The sequence below is a fragment of the Pinus tabuliformis genome, chromosome 7 (assembly GCF_031772625.1).
Source record: "Pinus tabuliformis cultivar Carrire ecotype Pingquan chromosome 7, CPIR1, whole genome shotgun sequence".
NCBI lineage: Eukaryota > Viridiplantae > Streptophyta > Pinopsida > Pinales > Pinaceae > Pinus > Pinus tabuliformis.
The window spans coordinates 1690617955-1690645198 of record NC_142293.1 but is presented as its reverse complement, the minus strand read 5'-3'; the positions used below and the strand labels follow the sequence as shown (position 1 = coordinate 1690645198).

Here is a 27244-nt window from a genome sequence, read left to right as displayed (position 1 = left end):
TTTATAAGAGTACAATGATTGGTGTGATATAATTAAAAATGCGATATTGCATATATATTTTTAAATTAAAAAAATAATAGTTAATTTCGTGATTATTGCATTGTGTCATGTGATAGATTTGTAAAAATATAAATTTAATTTAATTTAATAATTTTTATTTTTATTGTTATTAAAGAATTTTGAAGTTTAAAGTGAAACTAATTTTCATATTTTTATTTTATATAGTAAAATTAAAATAGGAAAAAATTATATAATAATAATTTGGTTTATAGTAAGATAGATATAATTTTTATTTTTATTGTTGTTAAAGAATTTTGAAGTTTAAAGTGAACATAATTTATTTATTTTTATTTTTATTTTTATTTTATATAGTAAAATTAAAATAGGAAAAATTTATATAATAATAATTTAGTTTATAGTAAGATAGATATAATGTTATTTTTTTTGTTTTGAAATCGAGATTTTTATTAATTTATATAAGAATATAATATGAGAAGTTTGTTATTAGTCTATTGCTAATTTCATTTTTACTGAACTTATTGATCATAAGATAATGACAAAAATAGTTTGACAATAACAATAATAAACACAGAGATCATATGTCGATCACCCAAAAAATTTAAAGGGCCCCAAGAACCAAAATGCATCCAATATTTATCCCCAATCAATAAGATTACCGGATACCTGGAATGTTTGGTCCATTTTCGGGAGGTAGAGGAGGGTGAAGACCCTCATGAATGTGTGCTTCCAAATGTGCCAATCTGACCTCTAATATGTCTAACCTCGCCTAGGTCCTTTTCTTCCCACAATGCAAGGATAATAGTATATCCATCATGTCCCATTGGTTATGTTGAAGGTCATTCATGAATGTAATGATTTCATTTTATTCATCATGCCAGTTGCGTGTGAATTGCTCTAGAATGGTGGTTACCAGTTGAATTTGGTTTTCTAGTGAATCAAATGGAGGTGGGAGATCAATTCCACCAGGAGATGGAGGTGGTTATTGGTCTACCTCCTCCCCAAAGTCTCGAATTTATGCCTAATGGTCTTCTCCCTAGCCGTGAGGCCCTATGCATTTGTGAACATGAACTCACTGGCATTGCATGGCTGTGGAATTTCAATTGAAGGTCACCAATCCCACACCCTATGCTCAAAGAAATCGTCATCCACACCCTGAGACAAGGAGACTAAGAAGATTTACAAAACTATGCACTAGAGAGGGGTTGACACAAACATTCGAGACAATAACCATACCTGGAACAATAATTGACTCATAGGCCCAAAAAAAAAGAAGGGAAACCCCATAAAAAACACCATTACCTCCCCAATTGACCTCAAGTAATGAACACCAACAAAGGAGTAAGATAGAGACCAGGAGGGGCCTATCCCCAACAACCATAAACTCAGCCACGACTATCCCAAGCCGAATAACTGTTCCATCACAAAAGTTAAAATTCTAGAAAAGAGAAAGAATATGAGCAAAATTGAAGACTGGGGGGGGGGGGGATTTAACTAGTGAGATTGAAAATGAGGTGGCCACTCTCAAAGTCACCATAATCGTCAACGCCAATTGTTGATTGCTTTGAATCAATTCTCAACTCCTGTCGTCTGTCTGTGCAGACCACCATGAGCCTAGGTCCCAAGCCGTTTTCAACCGAGTTTCTACCATGATAGGGGATAAGCATCCTAGCTTTGAAACGACGACTATTCTAACTATTATAGTTTGGGGAGCCATGGATGAAAAGGATAGCAGTCACCTATGCATGTCCTCCATCATCCATTAGTGTTAATGAGGGAACGAGGAAAGTTAGAGAGAAGCTATCAAAAGGAGAACCAAGGAAAGAGGAGTTGCAAGAAAGAGTCATGTTGGGAGGTGGAAACAATTGGGAGGAATTGGAAAAAATGAAAATGGAAATCATTTTAGCGAGCTTGGAGATAACACCCTTCACAAAGTGTGTGGAGGCATTGACATGAGTGAGTTTAATGCAATATGTCTTGCAAGGAGGGAGGCATCACTACCAAGACTGAGTTTATTGTACTCACTAATCAGTTATCATGTTAGGAGGGGGAGAGGCCTTGAACCCTAGCCCGAATTCTAACTGACACTTCACCTTCAGCCCTAAACACCTCATCAAGGAATATTAAATAAAATATTATCTAAAATTTATAAATATAGATAATTTTAAGTAATTTAATTTACTAAATAAAATGTAATATAAAATTAATTTAATTTAATAAAAATATTTTAATATATATATATATATATATAATTTTTTTTTTGAAGATAATGGCTATAATAGACACTAGGTATCAAATATTTTTGAAAAGCTAGCCTCGGACCTAAACCAAAAAAGGATCCCCTTGGTTTTGAAAACTACATGCAACTTCCTTTCATAAGGGGAACCACTGACAAGATCACACACATTCTGTGTAAGAATAAGGTGCATGCTTCCTTTAAGCCCCTCAGCACTATTCGTAGCTCCCTTAAGTCAATCAAGGATCATGTTGACCCCAAAGATATGAAAGGTGTTTACTTAGTCCCTTGCTCATGTGGAACACCATATATTGGAGAAATAGGTTGTTCCATCAAGCAAAGGATCCAAGAGCATGTGGCAAATATTAGGCATAATAGATCTCGCTCGTCTGCCTTAGCTGAGCATGCGTCTAATACTAAACACCACATATGTATTGAAGATTCCTGTGTTTTAGCCAAAATTGATAATTCCATAATAGGAAGTTCAGGGAGGCTTTAGGAATTGAGAAGCACGATAAAAATCTGAATAGGGATGAAGGTTGGAGAATTAGCAGCAACTGATCCCTGCTCTCTATTCCTAGTTTTTTTTTTTTGGAAATTGCCTATTTCTTTAGTCTCTTTTTTATTTAATTTTATTACTTATTTATTTAATTTTTATTATTATAATTTATTTTTATTTACAATTTTTTATTTATTTAATTTTTTTTTCACTGATCCTGCTTTTAATAGTTTGTATTGATCCTTCTTTTGACTTCCTTTATTTTCTCCACAATTTTAGCATTTCATCTTTGTATATATATATATATTTATTATTATTATTATTATTATTTTCAATACATGAGGATTGTTTTGAACATTTGATTTCATTTGACTTTGACTTTTTAACGTATAAAAAAAATAAAAAATTTGTTTTTTGATTTTTTTTTTGACTTTCTAATGGATGAATTTGTTTTCTCTGACACATCTACACCTATATATATTGTTGATGTTAGATCATATACTCCACTTTTGCTCTGACAATGAACCACACTAGAAGATTCAAAACTTTAATTCCAAAAAATTATTCGATGTGATCTCTCCAAAAAGAAAAAATCTCTTTTAAAAATTTAAAATTTATTAAATAATTAATAATATTAATATTTAATAAAACCATTTCATAATTTAAAATTTATTTAAATTAAAAAAATCATTACTTTAAAGAATCACATTGTTTATTTTGAAAATTTTGCACTATTTCAAATGACAAAGTGTTCTGATTGAATTTTACACACATGAATATGTTATATATTTTAAATTATTTAAAAAAATAGAAGTAAGTATGTATATTTTTAATAATGGTTTTAATCATTAAAATGATTAATTTATTGAAATGAATTAGATTAAGTTATAAAGCAATATATGACTATCATTATAATTCAAAATTTTATATAATAGTTTGAGGTTAGATATATTAATAATCTGTGACTTAATCAAAATTAAGGAGCACTAAAGTGACTATTATTTTAGGGTGTCTAACTCTCTATCCTTATCACAACATGCTAATATGTCACTTCCAAAAATTGAGTTCTGGCCCGAATGAGAGCAAGCAATCTTCCCAACTACCCAAATTATAGATATTGCAATATACCATTGCACTCAAAATTTAAATTATATATATATAATTCCTATACCATATTTACAAAGCCAATGCTAGTAGCTAATGGATAAGACCATAACACTAGATGGCCCTAACGTGTGACCTACTATTTTAAGCCTACCCATAAAGAAACTAGGCATCATCAAAATTGGACAAGGTCATCACTGCCATATATAAAAAAATTTCAAAATTTGATAATAGATATTAACATTTCTAAAAATAAAAAATCTTTATGAGTTGATCAAACCTATAAATACATAAAACAAAAATAAAATTATAGATAGTAAAATTAAACCTGCTTGTAAGCTATGGTTGTCGAAGCATCCTCAGGGATGTAAATAGGATTTACCCTAGAAACTAGATTGGTCTCATAGATAAGGAATCCTCACTACTTCTTTTCCTTTTTTAGAGCCAGAAGAAGACACCCTTGCTTCTTTACTCTGCCTAGTCATGCTCGCAAGTATTTGTGCTCTATTTGGTGAGGGAATAAGAAATCAATGTTTTGGTATGCTAGTATAGCTGCAATATTCTATGGCACTTCATGTCACGAGTGTGGCTGGTTCCCATATATGGGACAATATCTGTAGCTTCATTCATTACCTCTTCATAATTCACCACTTCTTGCTTAATTTAACCTCGACTTCTTGTTGCATTATCACATTTCTTGTTGTAGGGGAGGCAAAGTTGAAAAAACCTTGAGCAAGTTCTCTGGTTGCAATTCCCTCTGTAGCTGGGTTAAGGAGAAATTGGAAAAGGGAAAATACCTTTGAAATTAAATTAAATGAAAAGGAGATGATATATCAACTTGTAGTAGAGAGAGAAGAGCCATATTTTAGAGCATGCAAGGGTCGATCCTATTGTAATAAACATTCCCCATAGCCAAAACCAATTGATTAAACACATCGTTGTATCATTGCCTTATATAATTATCTTGAAACCCATGTTAATCGATAAATGAACATGACATTGCTACAATGGAGGAACCATGATATAAGACTAGAAAGTTACCATTAATACCTAGTACTGCATGTCATGATTTGGGCAAAGGATGATGCATGACCTAGCTTTGTGGACTTTCATCATCCCATTAATACCTAGTATTACATGTCATGGGTTGGTAGAAGACAATGCATGACCTAGCTTTGCAGGACTTCGTCATCCCACCCCACCCGTTGTCCTTATTTAATCAAATTCACCTCATACAAATAATATTATACTATATAAATATCAATGATATATTTTTATAATATTTATTTTTATTTTTATTGAAAATACTTATTATCTATCTAATTGATGCCAATGCATCTATCTCCCAAATTTACCCTTTCTTCATTCCAAATTTCTTAGTGTAATCCTGAAATTTATATTAAATTAAAACACTGAATTTCTAAGCCCTAATCTCCAAGGGTGTAATATGCACTATCCACATAACCAAGCACTAAGACTTAGCATTTTTCCAGAGTTCCACTTGTATTTGGGATAATTTGTTAGTAAGTTCCTTGCCGATGACCTGGATTTCTTTAGACCTAGATATGTCTCAACCCAAATAACATTTTGGTGCACTTCCCAAAATCTACAGGGTCCACACCTGATTTTTTTCTAATGATCTGGATACTTTATTTAACCTAGATATATGCCCCGAACATAATTCATTTTCTTTAATCCAGATATGTTGTGACCCAAATAATCTCCTTCCAATTCAAATATAACCTTGATACAAATATCTTTTTCCTAGCCCATATTTATCGCTTCAACTCACATGCCTTCACTTTAATTTGAATATAACTTCTCAATCTGAAAATCTAGGAATCCAGATCAGTTGTATGTGACACACTTTGGGAAGGCTTGGATGAGGCTTGAACCATATTTCTTTATGGCATGACCTCAAAGCCTTGTTGTGGGGTGCACTCTAGATACTCAAGTTTGGGATGTGGTTTCAATCCAGACTCAGGTGAAATCTACATTACCAACAATTATGAAGCTTAGATGCTCCTTGACTTGGATACTATGTTGCAAACTAGTATACATGACGAAGATTGTTGACAAGTAATTCTTTATTTTTTCCATCTAATGAACTATTTATAAAATGAATTTGGACTTGCAAAAAGGTAATGTTATAACACTTGACTCTAGTCTGGATTGACGACCCCGAATTGCACTGTAACCACAATTTACTCTGTAACTTCGAATTAGAGCTGACGATAACGATTCTTGATCATTCATGATGAAATATCAATTTTTCCTTGCAACAATGCTAAAAATGATCTCGTTTTACGTTCACAATTCTCACATTCTTGCCAATCTAGACATTACATAGTGAATGTAAAAACCCAAGCATTCATATAAAACATGACATAGAGATTGTGTGAGAGAGACTCCACTGCAAATTCAACACACAATCTCGTAGTATTCTTGCTCAACATTTATTAACATGACCAACATTGATATTCAATAATATTTGAAGAGACCTTCCCACAAGAGATGAGATACAAATATCCATACAATCTTGTGAATAACATTCAAAATCAAATCATCAATTTTAATCAATTGTTATATTGAGGGTTGTTAAATATTGCTATAATCTCCCTTCTTGGCCTGTCAAACCTTTTCTTACACCCACTCTCTATCTTATTCTTCTCTTCTCTCTGTCTATCTCACTCTCTACCCTTGTTTTCAGGACTCTATTATATACAAGGTGCCAATTTTGTTGAGATTCACTAAATATGGATCAAATTATCCTTACATAGAAATATCCAATCTAAGCCTAAAATCTCTAACTCCAATAAATCACTTCAAATAGTGAATATTATGTAGATGGTAAATTAATCCTCCACTTCTCAAATCAATCATTATTACATCTTAATTATGAAAACAAATCCCTTAATCATATCTTAAATTAAATTAAAGAAATCCACTTTATTTTTTAGTAAATTTGGTAAGACCTCTTAAGTCTGGTGGACTCTTAAAGAGATACTTCAACGTCACTAATATATAAATATATTAATGATATAGTTTCAATTATATTAATATAAAAAGAAAATATTACGAATAATCTACATGATTAAATGATAGCCATTTTAATTCTGGACACTCTCATATGGAATGATAGCCATTTTAATTCTGGACACTCTCATATGGAATGAAGGGAAAAAAGAAGAAGAAGTGATAATTACACTAGAATATTTAAATAATTATAATTGTAATTAATTATATAAGTAAGATAATGAAAAATTAATATACTTTATAATAATAATAATAATAATAATTATAAGTGAAGTTAGTAAATTTCGAAATAAATAATGCTTTTATGAATAGATTCTTTATTATTATATAAAGGGAAATCAAAGTTTCTTATTATTAATGTTGTAAAAATTTGACTACATTTTCATTAGTGCACAAACTTTGTAGTAACATTTTGTATTTTTAAAATTAAGTGTTAATGACCCTACCTTGTGCTTCTTGTAAGGTTTGAAAGAAATTGTGATTATGATGTCCTTGGAGGCAGCCGACAGTGTCACTATTTGGCATTTGGTTTATGTTTTTGAGAGGATTTTCTTCCTCTACGTGCTACCCATCTCAGGCCTATCTCAGGCAACCGACACTCACAAACTTCCTTTAGTCCTTGAAATGAGCCAATATCTTGTCCTTCCAAATTGCAGATACCCCACGTAAAACATTCCACTGCTTTTTCACTTTATTCTTTGAGTCCAAATCAGTTCTATGCATCATTACACCAACGTGGAGAAGTAAATATATATACCCACCAATTTTGGTAGCTTTGTCTGCACGTTGTCCTTTATGTTTGTTGGGGTTTAGCAATCAGTTGCAGCAGCAATGGGTTACAGGCTCACTGTTGGAAGGTTTGTCTGCATAATTCTTGCTACAGTGCTGTCAGCTGATCATCAATTTGTGTTGGGTGAGTTTGATTACAAAGATGCTCTGCATAAATCTATTCTGTTTCTGGAAGCTCAACGTTCAGGAAAACTGTCTAGTAGGAACAGGATCAGTTGGAGAGGAGATTCTGCTGTCACAGATGGACACATGCAAAATGTAGTAATATAATTACTCCTTTTGGTATTGCCATCTAAGTCTGAATGCTTTGCACAATGAGAAAATAATATTAATGGATGCTATAGTTCATATAAACTTGTCTAGAGACTACTCCCATGAAAATTTGCAGCCTTTTCAATTAAAAAACACGGGTTGCCTGCCTTAGATTTTTATATTTTGAGCTGGCCATGGTCAAGCTAAATCAGATTTGTTTCACTGGTGAAGTTAGTGGAGTGTTGCTGGTAAACTGGTTTCATTATCATTATGGTCTGCTCTACCCTAATGGCTAAAGCCATTTCTAGTTTATTTGTTTTACGTTTGGGGTATTTTGACTATGATTGCAAACTGATAAAAATAGGTATGGTCTGTACAAATATTTCATTATTTCTGTTCTGTCATTACTTGTGCCGTGTAAAATGTATCTTGTGTTGCAATTATGATTAAAAGGTAGGAATTTCAAAATGAAATGCATTCTGTGTTTATTTATAATTATATTTAAAAATAAAAATTTCAAAATGAAATTTAAAAAATGAAATTGTTTGTGTGTTCAAAGAAATTAAAAAAACCCAAAGATTTGTTTATGGATCTATTATATAAATCATTTAAATTTAAATTTATTTCTAATCAATTAATGTGGCTCATTTAATTGTCTTGAAAAACTATATTAGTAAGTTTTAAAATATTAGTAAGTTTTAAAATAGTTCTAAATATTGACCATTTAAATAAAATATGTGATACATTCCGAAAACAAATCTCTAAATGACTCTACTAAAAAACCACCTTTCATATATATATATTAAGATGCAGTTAATTTGGTAACCAAATTTCTATTCCATGCCGTTCTTTAAACCTATTGTCTAAATTTAGAGATTTACTTATAAGGATTTAGATTATCATTTCAAAACAGTAATTAGTTTTTTTGTTATCCCATTAAATTCCATCACTTTATTTAAACTTAGTGTCTAGATTTACTAGTGGGGGTTTAGATTATCATTACAAAATAATAACTATATTTTTTTCCTTTCCCATGATGAGCACTTTGCCCACCAAATTTCACCCTTTTTATTATTTAAACTTCTCGATCTGAGTGATGAGTTTTACATTATCACTGAGATCTGGGCATTGCCAGCACAATTGTCTGTGAAAATATTTCATTATTTCTGTTCTTTGAATGTACCATGTATCCCACGCTCAATTACAATTTCGATTGAGCTTATTGTCTGTGCAGGTATTTCAACATTGTGTATTATCATTGAGATCTGGGCATTGGCAGCACATTTGAAATAGATATTGTCTGTGAAAATATTTCATTATTTCTGTTCTTTGAATGTACAATGTATCCCACGCTCATTTACAATTTCAATTGAGCTTATTGTCTGTGCAGGTATTTCAACATTGTGTATTAAAGATATTGTTGTATCCTTATTAATTCCAATCGCTCTACTTTCACATCAATACGTGTTTTAAATTCTATGGCTACTCAGCAATTTTCATTTTTCCATGATTACAAACTATTGTCCCGAGTTTGCACGTGACGTGCATGACATGATGGCTGGGGCTGATGGCTTTCGCCCCTAGCCAGGATCGAATCCTGTCGCGGTGTTGTTGAGGCCCGCGCTATGGTGTTATTTGTAATGGCTATGCTGTAATTCTGCTCATTTGCTGGCTTTGGCCAAAAATTCTGCTCATCTGCTGGCTTCGGTCATATATAAATTGTAAAATATGCGGGCTTCGGCCATATGTTGATTTTCCCTCTGAAAAAAAAACTATTGTCCCGAGCCAGGCAAAAATCTAAAAGAGAGCTATAGCTTTGTAAGTTAAAAAGAAAACTGGCTAATGAATTTTGATGGAATGATAAAACGTAATAATGATATTTTTTACCAAGTTTGTTAAGTTTTTAAAGTAAGGTGGTGATATTCTTCATAAAAATTTGAACGGTCAAATCCATGTCTTGGTTGGCAAGTCCTCTCGATTATTGATGCAATGGTAAATTAAATACCGACCCATCAATGAATTCTAAAGTTTTCTACGCTTTAAAGGATCCCATTAACGCTCTCTGTCCAAATAATTTTGTGAATATAATATTTAGTCCAGATCCTACCAATTCCTGATAACTTTGGTACATTAGAAAACTCACCACAACTTAATTTTGAATTAAGGGCTCTTCCTTGAAAGTGACAGGCTTGCTAGGGTACCATCAACATTCTCCATCCAAATAATTTGTGCATTCAATATGTAGTCTAGATCCTCAACAAGTCTGAAAAGATACAATGATGTTTCGTATGGTTTTTACTGTGTTTTTGTGTAGGTGGTGTTATCACTCAGGTTGTTCCCTTTGACTCCTAAGGGAATACAACCGAGGTAACCACAGACCAATCTTTGGAGCCTACCTGCAATCAAAGAGGGCTCTCTCTTTATGATTTAGCTTTGTTTTAGGGGTGATTTTAGGCTAGATATGATGTGCATGGGTTTGATTTTTGTTTGGTGGATTGGCTGGTGTTTCCAGACAGAGTTGGCATGTAAAGTGTAAGAAGTTCAGATCATTGGGCATGGAGTCAATGAATGTGAACTGATGGGTGTGTTTCTTTGGTAGAAGAGAGGAATACAGAGCAGGATAGCTACACATGACACAATGTTAAATGCTGGAATTAAGATGAAATGGAGGTCATGGGATGAGAGGCAATTAAGGATCTCTCATCCAGCCAAAGAGGGAAAGTGGATGAAGGCTAAATAGGAGCAATGAAGGATTCCTAGACAACATTCAGAAATGAGAGAAATAGCTTAAACATGATCAATTAAGTATGCATATTCATCACTAATTCAGAGGAAAACATATAAAACCACAGAAATTGAGCACAGAGCATATAGAAAGAGTTCTGAGCTATTCTTTCTTTCTGCAGCTTAGATTGTGATATATAGATGATACAGACACATATAAACTGAAAAAACAGAGGCAGGAAAGACTTATTGAACCATGAGGAAGCACGAGAATTCCATATTAAGCTCTTCAACCATTAAAACCACAACCAGCCAGTTCAGAAGCAAATATTCCAGCAATCTTTGATTATAAAAACTCTCAGGCTTACAGCGCAAGTCTGAAAAACAACGAACCAACCAACCCTTAATACATAGCTCAGGGTGGTATTTATAGGAAAAATATCTACAAAACAGATCTGAGGGAAGATCTGGGGAAATAACTCTGATTAACCTAACTTATCCTGAAATAAATGTAACAAATATCTACTTAAGCTGCGTTGGAGGCAGCAGCATTCAAAATGGGGCTTTGAGGTGTCCTTTTGGCTCTGTGCTGTTCATTTGGCCATAACTGTGCTTTGGTTTCTGCAGCGCTGCCCTTAGGTGGCTTTGATGCGCATTAACTCTGATCTGATGAGCCTTTAATGGGCTTTTACTGCTTATTTGACTTGGATGGAGGCCCTTTAATGTTTATTTGCCTTGGCTTGAAGTCTTTCATTGAAAATCTCTAACTGATACACTTTGCCACAACTCTGATACACTTTAATACTTGAATCGGGGCCTTTTCTCTCCACTGATACTCTTTAACTGTCAAAATCGCCCTTGCCTGCCACTTTATGGTGAGATTTGACTACTTCTGTGCTTTCCGTGGCCTTTAGAGCTGTTTCGGCACTTGGCCGATCAAAATATTATCAAGACTGAAGAAATCCTGCAAAAATGGAGGAGGAATGCTCACTGATGGCTTGTGCTGGGCCGTGCTCGTTGTCCGGAGCAAATTTGGGCTTTGGAGCGATAAAAAATGGCTGAAGAATGCATGCTTCCTTTGAACTGGAGCGCGCACAGGCATAGATATGAATAATATAAAAAATAGCCTTTTTTCCTTTGTAAGGAAAAAGACCATTTTACACGTAAAATTCATGAAAAACAGAGGCGGGAGCGACACTGTAGCAGAAAATTAATCCTAGCCGTTGCATCGCGCGATGGTAGATCCAACGGTTGCGATTGAATCACAATATCGCTATCGGTGGGGATCGGGGGACGGGGGATTTTATATATGTGCGACTTCCGATATAGCGATCGCCGATATCGCTATCAGCGATCGGCTATCGGGGGTGGAATGGGCGATGGCTATTATATATGCGATAGCGATGGGAGCGATGCGATAAGATCTGGACCGTTGATCTGAGGGTAGATCGGACGGCTGCCGCGCGATCGCAATATCGCGTCGGCGGAGGTCTAAGGGGCGGGCTTTATATTTAATTGCGATGCGATATGCGATATATGGCGATAAAGGGGAAATATGAGGAAATGCAATGTTTAACGATAAACATATGTTTTATTGAAAACATAGGTTTATGCGGTAAAACGATAAAAAGCGGATATATCAGGGATAAAGGGAAAATGCGATAGGAAGGGCTCCCGATAGCGATATCGCTTCGGATGCGATAGCGATATTGCATTGGAGCATGAGGAATGGGGGCATATATATATGGGGCCAACACTACTGCTACCTCCGACAACGATATCGCGTCGGAGGGGGGAGATTTCTAATCGGAGGAGGGATTTATGCCTTTAAAAGGGTTATAAAGCATCGGAAGGGTTTTTAATGCATCGGAAGGGGGATTTTTAATGCAATGGAAGAAGTCCAATGCATGAAAAAGAGGGTTTTATGAAGTAAAAGGGGTTTTATGCATTGGAAGGGGTCCAAAGCATTGGAAGATGGTTTAAAGAGGAAAATGAGGGTTCTTACTAAGTTTCAAATAAACTTAGTAATTCCCAAGGCATATTTATGGTTATATTTCAACCAAAGGGAGGGGATATGTATATAAAGGGGATTTATAACATATTTTTAATAGGGGAAGGGGAAATAAGAAGGGATTTATATAATAGAGTTAGTAATTAATATGGAGTTTGTGAAGAAAGCGCTGAGTATAGAAATCTTAGGCTACAAAGGGGAATTAGGACTTTATAGAAGAAATATGAGCACTCCTAAGTAAAGCAGATCTTTACTTAGGCAAATGTTATGGAATATGATGAATTTTAAAGATATCAAGCAGATCTTAACATCTTTAAGGGGAAATTAGTGAATGATTTGGGGAAAAGGAAAAAGGGGAAGTTAGTCATGCCTCACTTGAGTTGCTCCAAGGGAAAGATGCCTTGCGCTTGTGATCTGAAGTAGATTAGCACTTTGAAACACAAAACTGGATCACAATTCATCATTCTGCCACCTTAAAACTGCCTACCCAGCCTACTCACCTAACATTTTTTCTTCTTTTTGTTTGGGTGCACTTGAACTAGAAAACCCAGCTTTTCATCTTTTCTTTTGGCTATCCTCCTACCTAAATCTACCCTTATTACTTCCAGGGGCTCAGATTAAGCTTTTGAGCACCCTAGCTTCTCTACCTATCTAACAATCTGCCAAGATTAAACAGTTTGGTCAGATCTTTATTCTCTATCTTCTAAAACAAGCAATTTAAACCTAGGGAGGCCAAGATTAAGCTGTTTGGCCTTCCCTTAACCGTGACAAAATTACAATTTTGAAGTTCTTCAAAGATGGAACTTTTGTAGCATGGAGAAGATGAACATATTTGGCACTTCCACTGCCAATCATGAAATATGAAACCTATTGCAATAGGAGGCTAACAGTGGCTCCACTTGGGGATGGCTTTTCCTTGTGAAAAGTCAAGAACAACAGGTCAGATGGCCTTATTATTCAATTCTTGCTGTATTCTGAAAACTTCCCTTTGTTGGCTGCTTTATTGTATATATGATAGCACACTTGAGGAGCTTAGGGCCTTCACTTCAGGCTTCAACTGCAGCAAGCTACTGTCCAAAACAAAAAAAACTCCTACTCACCCTAATCAACACTTACTTTGCTGGTTAGGTGAAATGAAACAGCCAATGCAGCCACTTAAGCATTATAAACATCAATGACCTTTGCTGCTTGTGTTTGTTGGTGCTTGAAATGGAGATCTTGCAATCTGATGTAGCTTTGTTAACCATTGAGAAGATCAGAAAAGTCCTGATCTCCTTTGCTGAATCTAAACACTGTACAAAAGGGTCCTGCAACATATATACACAATTGCTGAGCTGAATTAAAGAGCTGTACAAAGGTTTAGGATGACTATCATGCCTTTGAATTGGGAAATCACCAGCATCTTGATATTGAGCCTTACAGCCTGCTAATGGAGAAGAGCACTGATTTATTTCATCACTCAGTCTGTCTGCTGATGGATTACACGGAACATGGAAGGATATTTGTAATTTGTTACATTCAGGCTCATAAGGAACTTGACTGATTTGCACTTGCTGCTCCTTCCTCTCTTTAAAAAATTCAGATGACTGAAAACAAAGCGGCGGGGAAAGAACTTGGATCACTTGATTACATACTGCTGCTTCCAAGTCTTCTTCGAACTGGCATTCAGTGACACTTTGGGGCTGCAAATCTAGAGGTAATGCATTAGGAGCAAGGATTTGACTCTCCTCTAAATGGCCAATATCAACATTTGATGACACTTGACTACGAGCTGCATGATAATTATCCTTAATGAACTGAAAAGATTCAAAACAAAAAGGCAAAGTTCCTTCGCTGAAATCAAAATTCTCTGCATTTTCCTCCTTTTCTTCATAGTTGAAATGAGCAAGCCGATCACTGATTTCAGGCCGCTGAACCTGAACACTGCTTTCTGCCAAAATAGCACCTGATTCCTCTGCAAGGCTGATTTGGATTTGAGGTGCATAATCATCATCATACAGATCATATTTGGGCAAACAACTGAAAGGAGAAAAGCTATCATATTCACACAGAATATCAGGACATTGCTCCTTCACATATGGCTCTATGAATATGTCATCTGATTTGTGGTAGGTTTGTTCGTGAATATCACTACTTTCCTTCTACAAAACAGATGTGTTCTGGTGCTCTAAACATTCAACTTTCATTGCGATCTGCTGCATCATTTCCTCTGTTTCTTTTAACAAATAAAGAAGTTTTTCTTCTTGCTCTGCCTTGCGCTGTTCCTCTCTAATCTTCAGATTTGCCTCCACGTCCACAGCCATGTCTTGCATCTGTTTGATAGTGGACGGGCTTCTTTCTCTCAAACGATATTCAATTTCTGCATCAAAAGCTCTTGGATAATGAAATATAGCTAAATCAGGGGGAGGTCTTATATTCAAAGGCATAGAATGATAAATTTGATTGAATCGGTTGGAAAATTACTGAATTGTTTCATCTGGAAGCCTTCTTAACTGATTATATTCTTCTATGAGCATGAGGAAATTGACTTTGATCATCCATCTATCAAGGAAGAGTTTGAGAAACTGCTCAAGATTAGAGATGCTAGCCTCAGGCAAGGTCTTGAACCAAGTCCTAACTTCGCTTTGCAAAGAAAGGGCGAAAAGCCTAATACTAACATCCTCATCTTCTACTTCAAATATGTTAAGATAGTCTTCAAAAGCTTGGATATGCTTTTGAGCAGTAACTCCATTCTCTCCATCAAATCTCGGGAGATACTCAGGATGATATTTAGGCAAAGGATTGAGCGTGGGAGGCAAAATGAGAGGCTTATATCTATCGGGAACCTTACGAGGCACGAGAATATGTACAGGGATTGGAAGACTGGGCTCGATTTTTGGTTCCTCCTTGACTGTATGATGATCTTTAACAGCATTAGAAGACTGCTGCTCTAATGCGCAAGGAGGCTTTTCAACAACGTTTTCCAAAGGAAAATTATAAGAATCTAATCTAAAATCGTCTTTAAAGTACAATATACATTGCAAAAGCATGATCTGCTCATATAGTTCTTTCGGGTTCATTTCTCCAGCGGAGTCTTTATTATGAGGATGATGTGGAGTCGCCAGGTGGATGAATTAACTTTGAAGTGCTTGATCTCTGTCCACCATCACAGATCAAAGCTAAACATGAAATAATTCTGAAGAAAAGGGGGATCTTCTCCAGGGAATGAGATTTTTTGAGATTTTTGAGATTATTTTGATTTTTTTTGGGATTTTTTTCAAAACAGATCAAGGATTTTATTCAAGAGGCAAACTGATCAAATACTTAGATGTGCAGTGATAAACAAAATGATTCAGTCCCCAGTTGAGTCGCCAATGATGTTATCACTCAGGTTGTTCTCTTTGACTCCTAAGGGAATATGACCGAGGTAACCATAGACCAATCTTTGGATTGCAGGTCCTAGCCTACCTGCAATTAGAGAGGGCTCTCTCTTTATGATTTAGCTTTGTTTTAGGGGTGATTTTAGGCTAAATATGATGTGCATGGGTTTGATTTATGTTTGGTGGATTGGTTGGTGTTTTCAGACAGAGTTGGCATGTAAAGTGTAAGAAGTTCAGACCATTGGGCATGGAGTCAATGAATGTGAACTGATGGGTGTGTTTCTTTGGTAGAAGAGAGGAATACAGAGCAGGATAGCTACACATGACACAATGTTAAATGCTGGAATTAATATGAAATGGAGGTCAGGGGATGAGAGGCAATTAAGGATCTCTCATCCAGCCAAAGAAGGAAAGTGGATGAAGGCTAAATAGGAGCAATGAAGGATTCCTAGACAACATTCAGAAATGAGAGAAATAGCTTAAAAATGATCAATTAAGTATGCATATTCATCACTAATTCAAAGGAAAACATATAAAACCACAAAAATTGAGCACAAAGCATATAGAAAGAGTTCTGAGCTATTCTTTCTTTATGCAGCTTAGATTGTGATATATAGATGATACAGACACATATAAACTGAAAAACAGAGGTAGGAAAGACTTATTGAACCATGAGGAAGCACGAGAATTCCATATTAAGCTCTTCAGCCATTAAAACCACAACTAGCCAGTTCAGAAGCAAATATTCCAGCAATCTTTGATTATAAAAACTTTCAGGCTTACAACGCAAGTCTAGAATGAGAAAAACAACAAACCAACCAACCCTTAATACATAGCTCAAGGTGGTATTTATAGGAAAAATATCTACAAAATAAGTTCTGAGGGAAGATCTGGGGAAATAACTCTGATTAACCTAACTTATCCTGAAATAAATGTAACAAATATCTACTTAAGCTGCGTTGGAGGCAGCAACATTCAAAATGGGGCTTTGAGGTGTCCTTTTGGCTCTGTGCTGTTCATTTGGCCATAACTATGCTTTGGTTTCTGCAGCGCTGCCCTTAGGTGGCTTTGATGCGCATTAACTCTGATCTGATGAGCCTTTAATGGGCTTTTACTGCTTCTTTGACTTGGATGGAGGCCCTTTAATGTTTATTTGCCTTGGCTTGAAGTCTTTCACTGAAAATCTCTAACTGATACACTTTGCCGCAACTCTGATACACTTTAATACTTGAATCGGGGCCTTTTCTCTCCAGTGATACTCTTTAACTGTCAAAATCGCCCTTGCCTGCCACTTTATGGTGAGATTTGACTGCAGCTGTGTTTTCCGTGGCCTTTAGAGCTGTTTCGGCGCTTGGCTGATCAAAATATTATCAAGACTGAAGAAATCCTGCAAAAATGGTGGAGGAATGCTCACTGATGGCTTGTGCTAGGCCGTGCTCGTTTTCCGGAGCAAATTTGGGCTTTGGAGCGATAAAAAATGGCTGAAGAATGCATGCTTCCTTTGAACTGGAGCGTGCACAGGCATAGATATGAATAATATAAAAAATAGCCTTGTTTCCTTTGTAAGGAAAAAGACCATTTTACACGTAAAATTCATGAAAAACAGAGGTGGGAGCGACACTGTAGCGGAAAATTAATCCTGGCCGTTGGATCGCGTGATGGCAGATCCAACGGTTGCGATTGAATCGCAATATCGCTATCGGCGGGGATCGGGGGATGGGGGCTTTTATATATGTGCGACTTCAGATATAGCGATCGTCGATATCGCTATCGGCGATCGGCTATCGGGGGTGGAATGGGCGATGGCTATTATATATGCGATAGCGATGGGAGCGATGTGATAAGATCTGGACCGTTGATCTGAGGGCAGATCGGATGGCTGCCGCGCGATCGCAATATCGCGTCGGCGGAGGTCTAGGGGGCGGGCTTTATATTTAATTGCGATGCGATATGCGATATAGGGCGATAAAGGATAAATATACGGAAATGCAATGTTTAACGATAAACATATGTTTTATTGAAAACATAGGTTTATGCGGTAAAACGATAAAAAGCAGATATATCAGGGATAAAGGGAAAATGCGATAGGAAGGGCTCCTGATAGCGATATCGCTTCGGATGCGATAGCGATATCGCATCGGAGCATGAGGAATGGGGGCATATATATATGGGGCCAACATTGCTACTACCTCCGACAACGATATCGCGTCGGAGGGGGGAGATTTCTAATCGGAGGAGGGTTTTATGCCTTTAAAAGGGTTATAAAGCATCGGAAGGGTTTTTAATGCATCGGAAGGGGGATTTTTAATGTAATGGAAGAAGTCCAATGCATGAAAAAGAGGTTTTTATGAAGTAAAAGGGGTTTTATGCATTGGAAGGGGTCCAAAGAATTGGAAGATGGTTTAAAGAGGAAAATGAGGGTTCTTACTAAGTTTCAAATAAACTTAGTAATTCCCAAGGCATATTTATGGTTATATTTCAACCAAAGGGAGGGGATATGTATATAAAGGGGATTTATAACATATTTTTAATAGGGGAAGGGGAAATAAGAAGGGATTTATATAATAGAGTTAGGAATTAATATGGAGTTTGTGAAGAAAGCACTGAGTATAGAAATCTTAGGCTACAAAGGGGAATTAGGACTTTATAGAAGAAATATGAGCACTCCTAAGTAAAGCAGATCTTTACTTAGGCAAATGTTATGGAATATGATGAATTTTAAAGATATCAAACAGATCTTAACATTTTTAAGGGGAAATTAGTGAATGATTTGGGGAAAAGGAAGAAGTGGAAGTTAGTCATGCCTCGCTTGAGTTGCTCCAAGGGAAAGTTGCCTTGCACTTGTGATCTGAAGTAGATTAGCACTTTGAAACACAAAACTGGATCACAATTCATCATTCTGCCACCTCAAAACTGCCTAACCAGCCTACTCACCTAACATTTTTTCTTCTTTTTGTTTGGGTGCACTTGAACTAGCAAACCCAGCTTTTCATCTTTTCTTTTGGCTATCCTCCTACCTAAATCTACCCTTATTAATTCCAGGGGCTCAGATTAAGCTTTTGAGCACCCTAGCTTCTCTACCTATCTAACAATCTGCCAAGATTAAACAGTTTTGTTAGATCTTTATTCTCTATTTTCTAAACCAAGCAATTTAAACCTAGGGAGGCCAAGATTAAGCTGTTTGGCCTTCCCTTAACCATGACAAAATTACAATTTTGAAGTTCTTCAAAGATGAAACTTTTGCAGCATGGAAAAGATGAACATATTTGGCACTTCCACTGCCAATCATGAAATATGAAACCTATTGCAATAGGAGGCTAACAGGTGGATTTGGTGGGAGGTTACTACGACACTGGGGATAATGTGAAGTATGGACTTCCCATGGCATTCACAGTTACCATGTTGGCATGGGGAGCCCTTCACTATGAAGTTGAACTTGCAGCAGCTAGAGAATTGGAGAACGTTAGGAATGCCATTAGGTGGGGTACTGATTATTTCATCAAAGCAAGTGCCACTAAAAACCAGCCATGGGTTCAGGTAAACTAATTATTATAGCATTTAAATCAGACTAAGGCTCACACTAACTAGCATTTATAGTTTTTTTTTATGATTTTGATTTTTAGGGGCAAACTTTAACTAATGAGAATAGAAAATACTATAATTAGATTTACATAGAACATATGTTTAACTGTTTTTTTTTTTTTTTTTTTTTTTTTTTTCAGGTGGGAGATCCTATTGCAGACCATAGCTGTTGGCAGAACCCAGAGAGAATGGACACTCCAAGGACTTTGCACAAAATAGATAAATCCACTCCAGGGACAGAAATTGCAGCGGGGACTGCTGCAGCATTGGCTGCTTCCTCCATTGTCTTTCTAACCACTGACAATCCTTATTCCCATCGCCTCCTCAAAAGAGCTAGATTGGTATAAGATTAATCTCTTCCAAATTGAAAGTTAAATTAATCTAAAAATGCAATATCCCCTTCAATTTTTTATAACATTCACATAATTGAATATGTAATGTATTATTGCAGATCTTTCGTTTTGCTGACCAGTACCGTGGAACATATGATGGAGAATGCCCTTTCTATTGCTCTGTCTTAGGCTATGATGTATACTTTCCCCATAATGACACATATTTTCAAATTAAATACACATTACTAACACACCATTATTTAAAAGTAAATAATGAGTAACTTCATGATGCCTTATTCTTCTTCCTCGGTCAATATGCAGGACGAGCTTGCATGGGAAACATCATGGCTTTATAGGGCAACTGGATTGTCAAAATATACCAAATACATATTTCAACAGAATTTTTCTAATTCCACTAAATCTGACTTCAGCTGGGATCTCAAATCTCCAGGTGTTCAAGTCCTCATGTCTTGTGTAAGTTGATATCTACATAAATCATATTAATTACCAAATGTTCAAGCTAGTCAATTGAGATAAAAGTTTGAAATCTTGTCACTTGACCTTCAACTTACCCACACTATCATAAAACTAATAATAAAACATGGCAGCTATATTTCTCTGGAGAATCCAACTTGGAAGTTTACAGAAAGAAAGCAGAAGCATTTCTCTGCTCAGTTCTTCCAGAAAGTCCTCATTTCAAACTTTCCACAACACCAGGTAATTGAAAATTTCCCCTTATGCTATGGGTTTCAAAGTTAAGCTCCTTAACAATGTTTAATATGTTGCATTTGGACAGGAGGATTGTTATATGTCAGAGATGGTGCAAATACGCAATATGCTACAAGCATATCATTCCTTGTATCAGTATACAGTGATTTGTTATCAAAATACAAGCAATCCCTGCAATGTGGCGATCAAATCTATGAACCAAGCAACCTGATTGCATTTGCCAAAAAACAAGTACATATACATATTGGATTTTTCCTTTTTGCAAAATATTTAATAAAGGACCATAACAACTTATCATACTAGTGTATCTATTTCCACATTTTCAGAATTTAAGAAATTCAAAGTTAGTTAGATATCTGTTTTCTGGATCCATCACATTACATATCTACATTTGTGATGGATATTGAAGACAATATCTAAATAATTTTATTCACAAAAGTCTCTATTAATATCTAAATAATTTTATTCACAAAAGTCTCTATTGAGAAACTCAAAAGGATCCATCACATTACATATATACATTTGTGATGGATCTTGAAGACAATATCTAAATAATTTTATTCAAGAAATTCAAAATTAAAATCTCCATTGAGAGATTCAAAATTATAATTTAATTAGTTTTCATATCTACATAGGTTAAAGAAACCAACAAAGTATTTTCTTACGCATCTGCATCTGAGCTGACACCACCTTGGTTATCTGGATGCAATAATGATTTAGCTGTCGACTACATTGCGTTTAATATTGTAAAATTTACAGGTTGATTACATATTGGGTAAAAATCCTGTGGGCATGTCTTTCATGGTGGGTTTTGGTGACAAATATCCACAACAAGCTCATCACAGAGGGTCTTCAATAGTTTCAATATACGTGGAGTCCACAACGATATCATGTACCGAAGGTTTCATGGTGTGGTTCCACAGACCAGCACCGAACCCAAATGAATTAACAGGTGTAGTTTTAGGAGGGCCTGATCGCCATGAAAGGTTTGAGGATTGCAGGGCCGATCCGAGTAAGCTTGAGCCCACAACGTATATCAATGCCCCTCTCCTAGGAGTCCTGGCTAAGCTCGACAGTATCAGCATGAAATCACCAATTTAAATTTGAAAGGTTATGCTATTAATTCATTCTTTGTTCTAAATTTGCTTTCCGTTGTGGCTAGGTTAATTAGCCAATGGAAGAAAGTATATGAACTTTGTTTATTCTGGGCTCTAGGATTATTTTTTGGGTCATTTCAGCTTGTTGGATCCCATGGCCAGATTGAAGGCTTGTCACTGCTACTTCCATCCTGGATCCTGTATTCAGAGCATGCTTTGTAAATGGCTTTTTCCTTTTAAATAAAGTAAAATTGTATCACTTGTAAATAGAGAGACTTTACGTCTTGGATCCTGTACGAATAGGGTTTAATATGGACAAAAATGAAAAGAGTAAGAAGATTGATAGACATTGCAATGATTGTGGGAAAAATGGTCAGTTTGGAGTTAAAATGTTCTAAAGTGATGGAGACCTTGGAAGCAATAAAGAAGCACAACCTACATCTCGATTCTTCTTCTAACACTTCCTCTCATGGACATGCACTTTATGCTTTTGGTTTCTCCTTAAAGCAATCTATAATTCTTCTTCTAATGAGTGGCTTATTGATTGTAGAGCATCTTATCATATGGCTAAGAATAAAGCCTTTTTTCAACTCTTAATGATTAAAACACAAAATAAATACTTATTTGTGATGATAGACCTATTAATTTTATAGGATTTGGAACAATTCAAGTAGATAATTATCATTTGAATGATTTATTATGTGTTTCATGTCATTCTTGCAAACTTATATTAATATCATATCACTCATTAAGGTGAAGATGAAAAAACAAAGTTTTCACCAATTGAGGATTTAAAAGATCCTAAGCACATCCTTTCCATTGGAATAGTTTGATATTACCAGGTTGTACAAGTTTGGCAACTTTGGGTCATCCTCTTTTCCCTCAGTTTTTATTTCTCACAGTGATAACTTGAGCAAAATTTGGCATAAGTGATTTAGTTATCTAAACTATCACTTATTGTAGAAACCTTGTAATCAAGATATGGCGATTGGTCTTCTTCTTGCTTCTTGTTGAGATGTCATTTATAATAGTCGTGTTGGAAAAAATCAGTATGATAGTTTTGACAACTATGTCTCTTGACACACTACAACCCAGTTGTAGCTTGTCCATAGTGTTTTTGAGGTCCACTTTCTTCTACTTCTTTCTTAAGGTTCAATTACTTCTTAACTTTCATTGATGACTTATCTAAACAAACATGGGTTTATTTCTTAAAACATAAAAGATATGTTTTTTACTTGTTCTTGGCCTAAAAGGCCCTTGTAGAAAAACAATATAGAAATCAACTGCAAAGGTTAAGAACAAATAATTCAGGTGAATATGTCAACAATAAATTCACAAATTATTTCACTTCCACAAAGGATATACAAAATATAACACCAAAAGAAGCATGGATTAAAATTAAGCTAGATGTAAGCCACTTTGTGTCTTTGGTAGTCATCAGAATGCGCTCACACTCCTAATTAAAAAATGAAATATTTACAACCTAAAAGAGAGAATTGGATTTTTGTTGGATATTCTAAAGATGTAAAAGGTTATAGACTTATTCAACCTCAATTCAATGAAATAATCATTAGAATATATGTTAAATTTGATGAAAATCTCTTAGTCTAGAAGTTTGATTTAGTGGTTGTGTCTTAATAAGGGGGGACCCTTTTATTGGTTTGTTTCACCAATTCAAATTGGTTTGGAAACCCTAATGATCATAATTCTAATGTGGGTTATGTTTTCAATCTTGGTTCCAGACATATCACTTAGGATTGTAAAAGGCACAAGAATATCACTCATTTTTCAAAAAATTAGAGTTTTAAGCAATAATTAATGCAATTCAAGAAGTATCTTGGCTTTGACAGATATTTTCATAGTTTTCTAACAACATCATCAAACCACCCTTTGGTGTGACAATCACAATGCCATCAAGATAGCCAAAGATCTAGTTCAACGTTAGCATAGGAAACACATTGAGCTACAAATGCACTTCATCGGAAAGATCATTCATGATCAAGTTACCTTGAAGTGCTCTTTTTCCTTAAAAATGATCTAGTTGCATATATTTTAATGAATTCTTTTATAGAAGCAGAGTTTTTTAAAATTCAATCTATGTTAGGAGTTCAAGAATTTGTGATTAAGGGGAGATGAGTTGTAGTGTTTCCTTCATTCCCATATTAATCATCTTTTTAAATCCTTAAATCCTATTTCAAGTTTCTCTTAAGGGTGATGTTAGGATATTTAGACACTTGAGAATCAGTTAAGTTCAACTTGTTTTAATATGTCTATTAGGTAACAATGAGTTTCATTGTGTGTTTCTTTAGTATGCATTAGTTGCATTGTAATTCAATGGTCACAATATGTTCTAGACATAAAGTGATATGAAGAATCATATTCTCCTTGATAATAATGATATTGATCCATGGCTTAAAACCTGATTGATCCACGATATATATTTAAAGAGCATAGAAAGTCATGGTTGATGAGCATTTTGTAGAACTCTCTTAAGCAATGTTTTTTATTTTGCATTAATAAACTTACCTCAACTAGCCACATTGGCTAGGGACATGGATTGTTTCCCTCTTTGAGGGTTTTAACCATGTATAAATATTGACATTATGATATTTGATCTATTTGTAAGAGTGGTTACTTATGTTGTTGATCATGTATGGAATACCCTGTTTTCTTATAATATTTTTTCATTACAAGGGATAATCCTCTCGTAATGGCTCATCTTTCCATTGGTTCCCTAAGGTTTATTGTTATACCCTGGTTCATTCTTGGTATATCATGATTTAAATGATATGCAACTACTGTGAAAATGAAAGATGTAATTCATTCTATTTCTAATATAACCTATCTATGTTTCCTCTCTAGTAGAATACATTTAAACGAACCAATTTAAAACAACAAAAGGGAGGCACTAATCATGGAAATATTCGACTAATTATGATTGGTACCAAATATAAGATCATTTCAAAGAGGATAAGGAGATGTTTGATGGTAAACTTGCTTATTTTCCACAGATGGAAAAATTTGGCGATGTGCCGAATTTACTACCTTATGTGAAACACGATCCATCCACAATGTATTTTAGAGAACATTGTGCTAATTTTAATCACGGTCAACCACAATGTTATTTGTAATTAAAATTAACCTCTTGTTTTTCTACTCAACAATATCATTTCCTCAAGATTAATAGTTGTGCAAATAGCTTAAAACAATCACTTTCTTCAAAGACAACTTAGTTAAATCCATAAATGAAAAATATGACATGTTATCAAATACAAACATGAACATGACATGTGATAATGTGTTGTTCCAAGAATTGGGTCATTGTTTCACCATTCACATGTGTCAATGGAATAACCTTTATCCATCTAATAAAGTATTCTGTAATCATGATTGTGTACTTGCATTGCTTCAAATAGTGGGCATTTATCTCACCTATGACATTAAATCCCCATTTCTTGAAAGGATACACATTAGCAATATCTTACAAGGGATTTATTTCCTTCTTTTCTTTATCTATGCATGTTTTTATATCTAATATTATCTGAATTGTGCATGCCCATGTTTGAAAAAGGTGGGACAATAATGTCCAACCATTAAGAATTTATGAGCAATGTTATCTTTAGAGAAGTGACAACTAGTTGGAATATCATGCAAATAATTCCACACTTTCTTAGCATTATGTTTCTCACTACATCTCAATAACACATCAACATAGCTTTCCTTAGAAATAATACCATTGAAAATTTTATATTGAGTGCATTTAAGTCCTCATGATATTTTTATTTTCACATCTTAATTTGCTTCTTCAATGTCCACATGATTTTGTCTGTTAGCTACTACTTTACATAGGCCTTTTCCAAGAAAAATGATGGAATGTTTAACATAAATATCTAACACTTGAATGGCACTCATCTAATTTTTTTGCCTTTCACCAATTTCCTTTTATATAAAGAGAGATCTACAACAACATGAGGAAGGATTACTTTTTTAGGGATTTTCAAGATGCAAGGTTTGAATTAATCCATTTCTTTGACCATGGTGAAAATTTGTTTCTCAAGTCTTGGATAATTTAGTTTAAAATCCTAAGACCCATATTCATAAAATATATAGAAAACTCACTCCCTTCCTCATCTTCTTGAATGAGGATAACAATAGGGGAGTGATCTAATGCAAATACATAAAGGTGGAAATCCTTAATGATGTTTAGATTGGATAAGGATGGGAAGGAAACACTGGCCAATTTAATTTTCTTGAATGTCCTTCTCTCAACCTTTGTCCACTAATGACCTTTCACACAAGATTCATGATTTTAAAAGAATATAAGACAAATAACCTTCTGAAATTAATCTTCCAAAATAATGATTGCACAAATTTCTTCTTATGAGGTGGGGCATTTATGTGATAGCTTTGATTCTTTCCAAATCTATTAGTATTGAATTTTTCAATATGACATGGTCAAGTAACTTTCCTTCTACCATAATGAATATTATTTTCTTTGGATTTCCTTCTACCACAATGAATATCATTTTCTTTGGATTTAAATAGATTCCACAAGTCTTGCACCTATCAAATGTTTTCTTTAAAGTATAGTAGTTGGTTGGAGTTTTTTTTTTAGAAGATCATGATATTGTCTATGTAGACAACTAATCTTAAGTTAACAAGGCCCATAAAATCCATATCCATCATGCATTGAAGAATGTTGATGACATTCAACAATATTGGGATTCTTTTGAATGCACGTGTACCTCGTTTAGTTTTGAAAGAGGTTCCAATTGATCCTCATCCAAGATAACGACATCAATGTTCATTGAAAATCCATAAAGGAGAGATAACATTTTAGAACTTGTGAACATCTATAAAGTTTGTTCCATGAGTGGGACATGATAGTTATTCTTCTCAAATTCTAAATTAATATTTGGAAACCCACTCACAAACTTGTCTCATCACTCTTCTTTCATATGGCCACAACATTTGTAATCCAATTACTTTTACAATTACTTTCCTAATAAATAATTCAATAATAATAGATGTTACTTTTGTAATAAATGATTCAATGATAATAGATGCATTTTTTATAGCTTCTACTAAAAAAAGCTTAGTGGTAAGCTTGAAAGACATTATATATTTTATAATCCTTGTATATAATACTTTCAGATTATAATATATTTGAAAAATACATCTCTATAAACTTATAATAACTTGTTATATTCTCTCTTTTCAATTATTAAACAATCAGAATTGAAATTGAAATTTTAAGTTTCACTAACTCATACTACATAAAAGGGCTATTTATTCTAACAATTGAACTACATAGAAAGACTATTTATTCTAACAATTAAACATTTTTTTAAAGTAAAACTATTCTTATTTTATTTTATTAAACTTCACATCGTTCATCTTATCTTCCGAGCTATTTATTTTAACAATCAAACAATTAAAAGAAACTTTCTTTTAATGAAACATTTTTCATTTTATT

The 27244-nt window shown here is 34.6% G+C and overlaps 1 protein-coding gene across 1 annotated transcript; it reads left to right on the top strand.

Moving 5' to 3' along the window:
- Positions 1-7680: 7680 nt before the first annotated feature.
- On the top strand, positions 7681-21772 carry LOC149255014 (endoglucanase 16-like). The gene is made up of 8 exons (XM_089454920.1): positions 7681-7940; positions 19353-19565; positions 19751-19951; positions 20062-20139; positions 20264-20416; positions 20551-20659; positions 20739-20902; positions 21431-21772. Exons 1-8 carry the CDS (start codon positions 7725-7727, stop codon positions 21770-21772), a joined length of 1476 nt encoding a protein of 491 aa, XP_089311046.1. The 5' UTR covers positions 7681-7724.
- The last annotated feature ends 5472 nt before the right edge of the window (positions 21773-27244 follow it).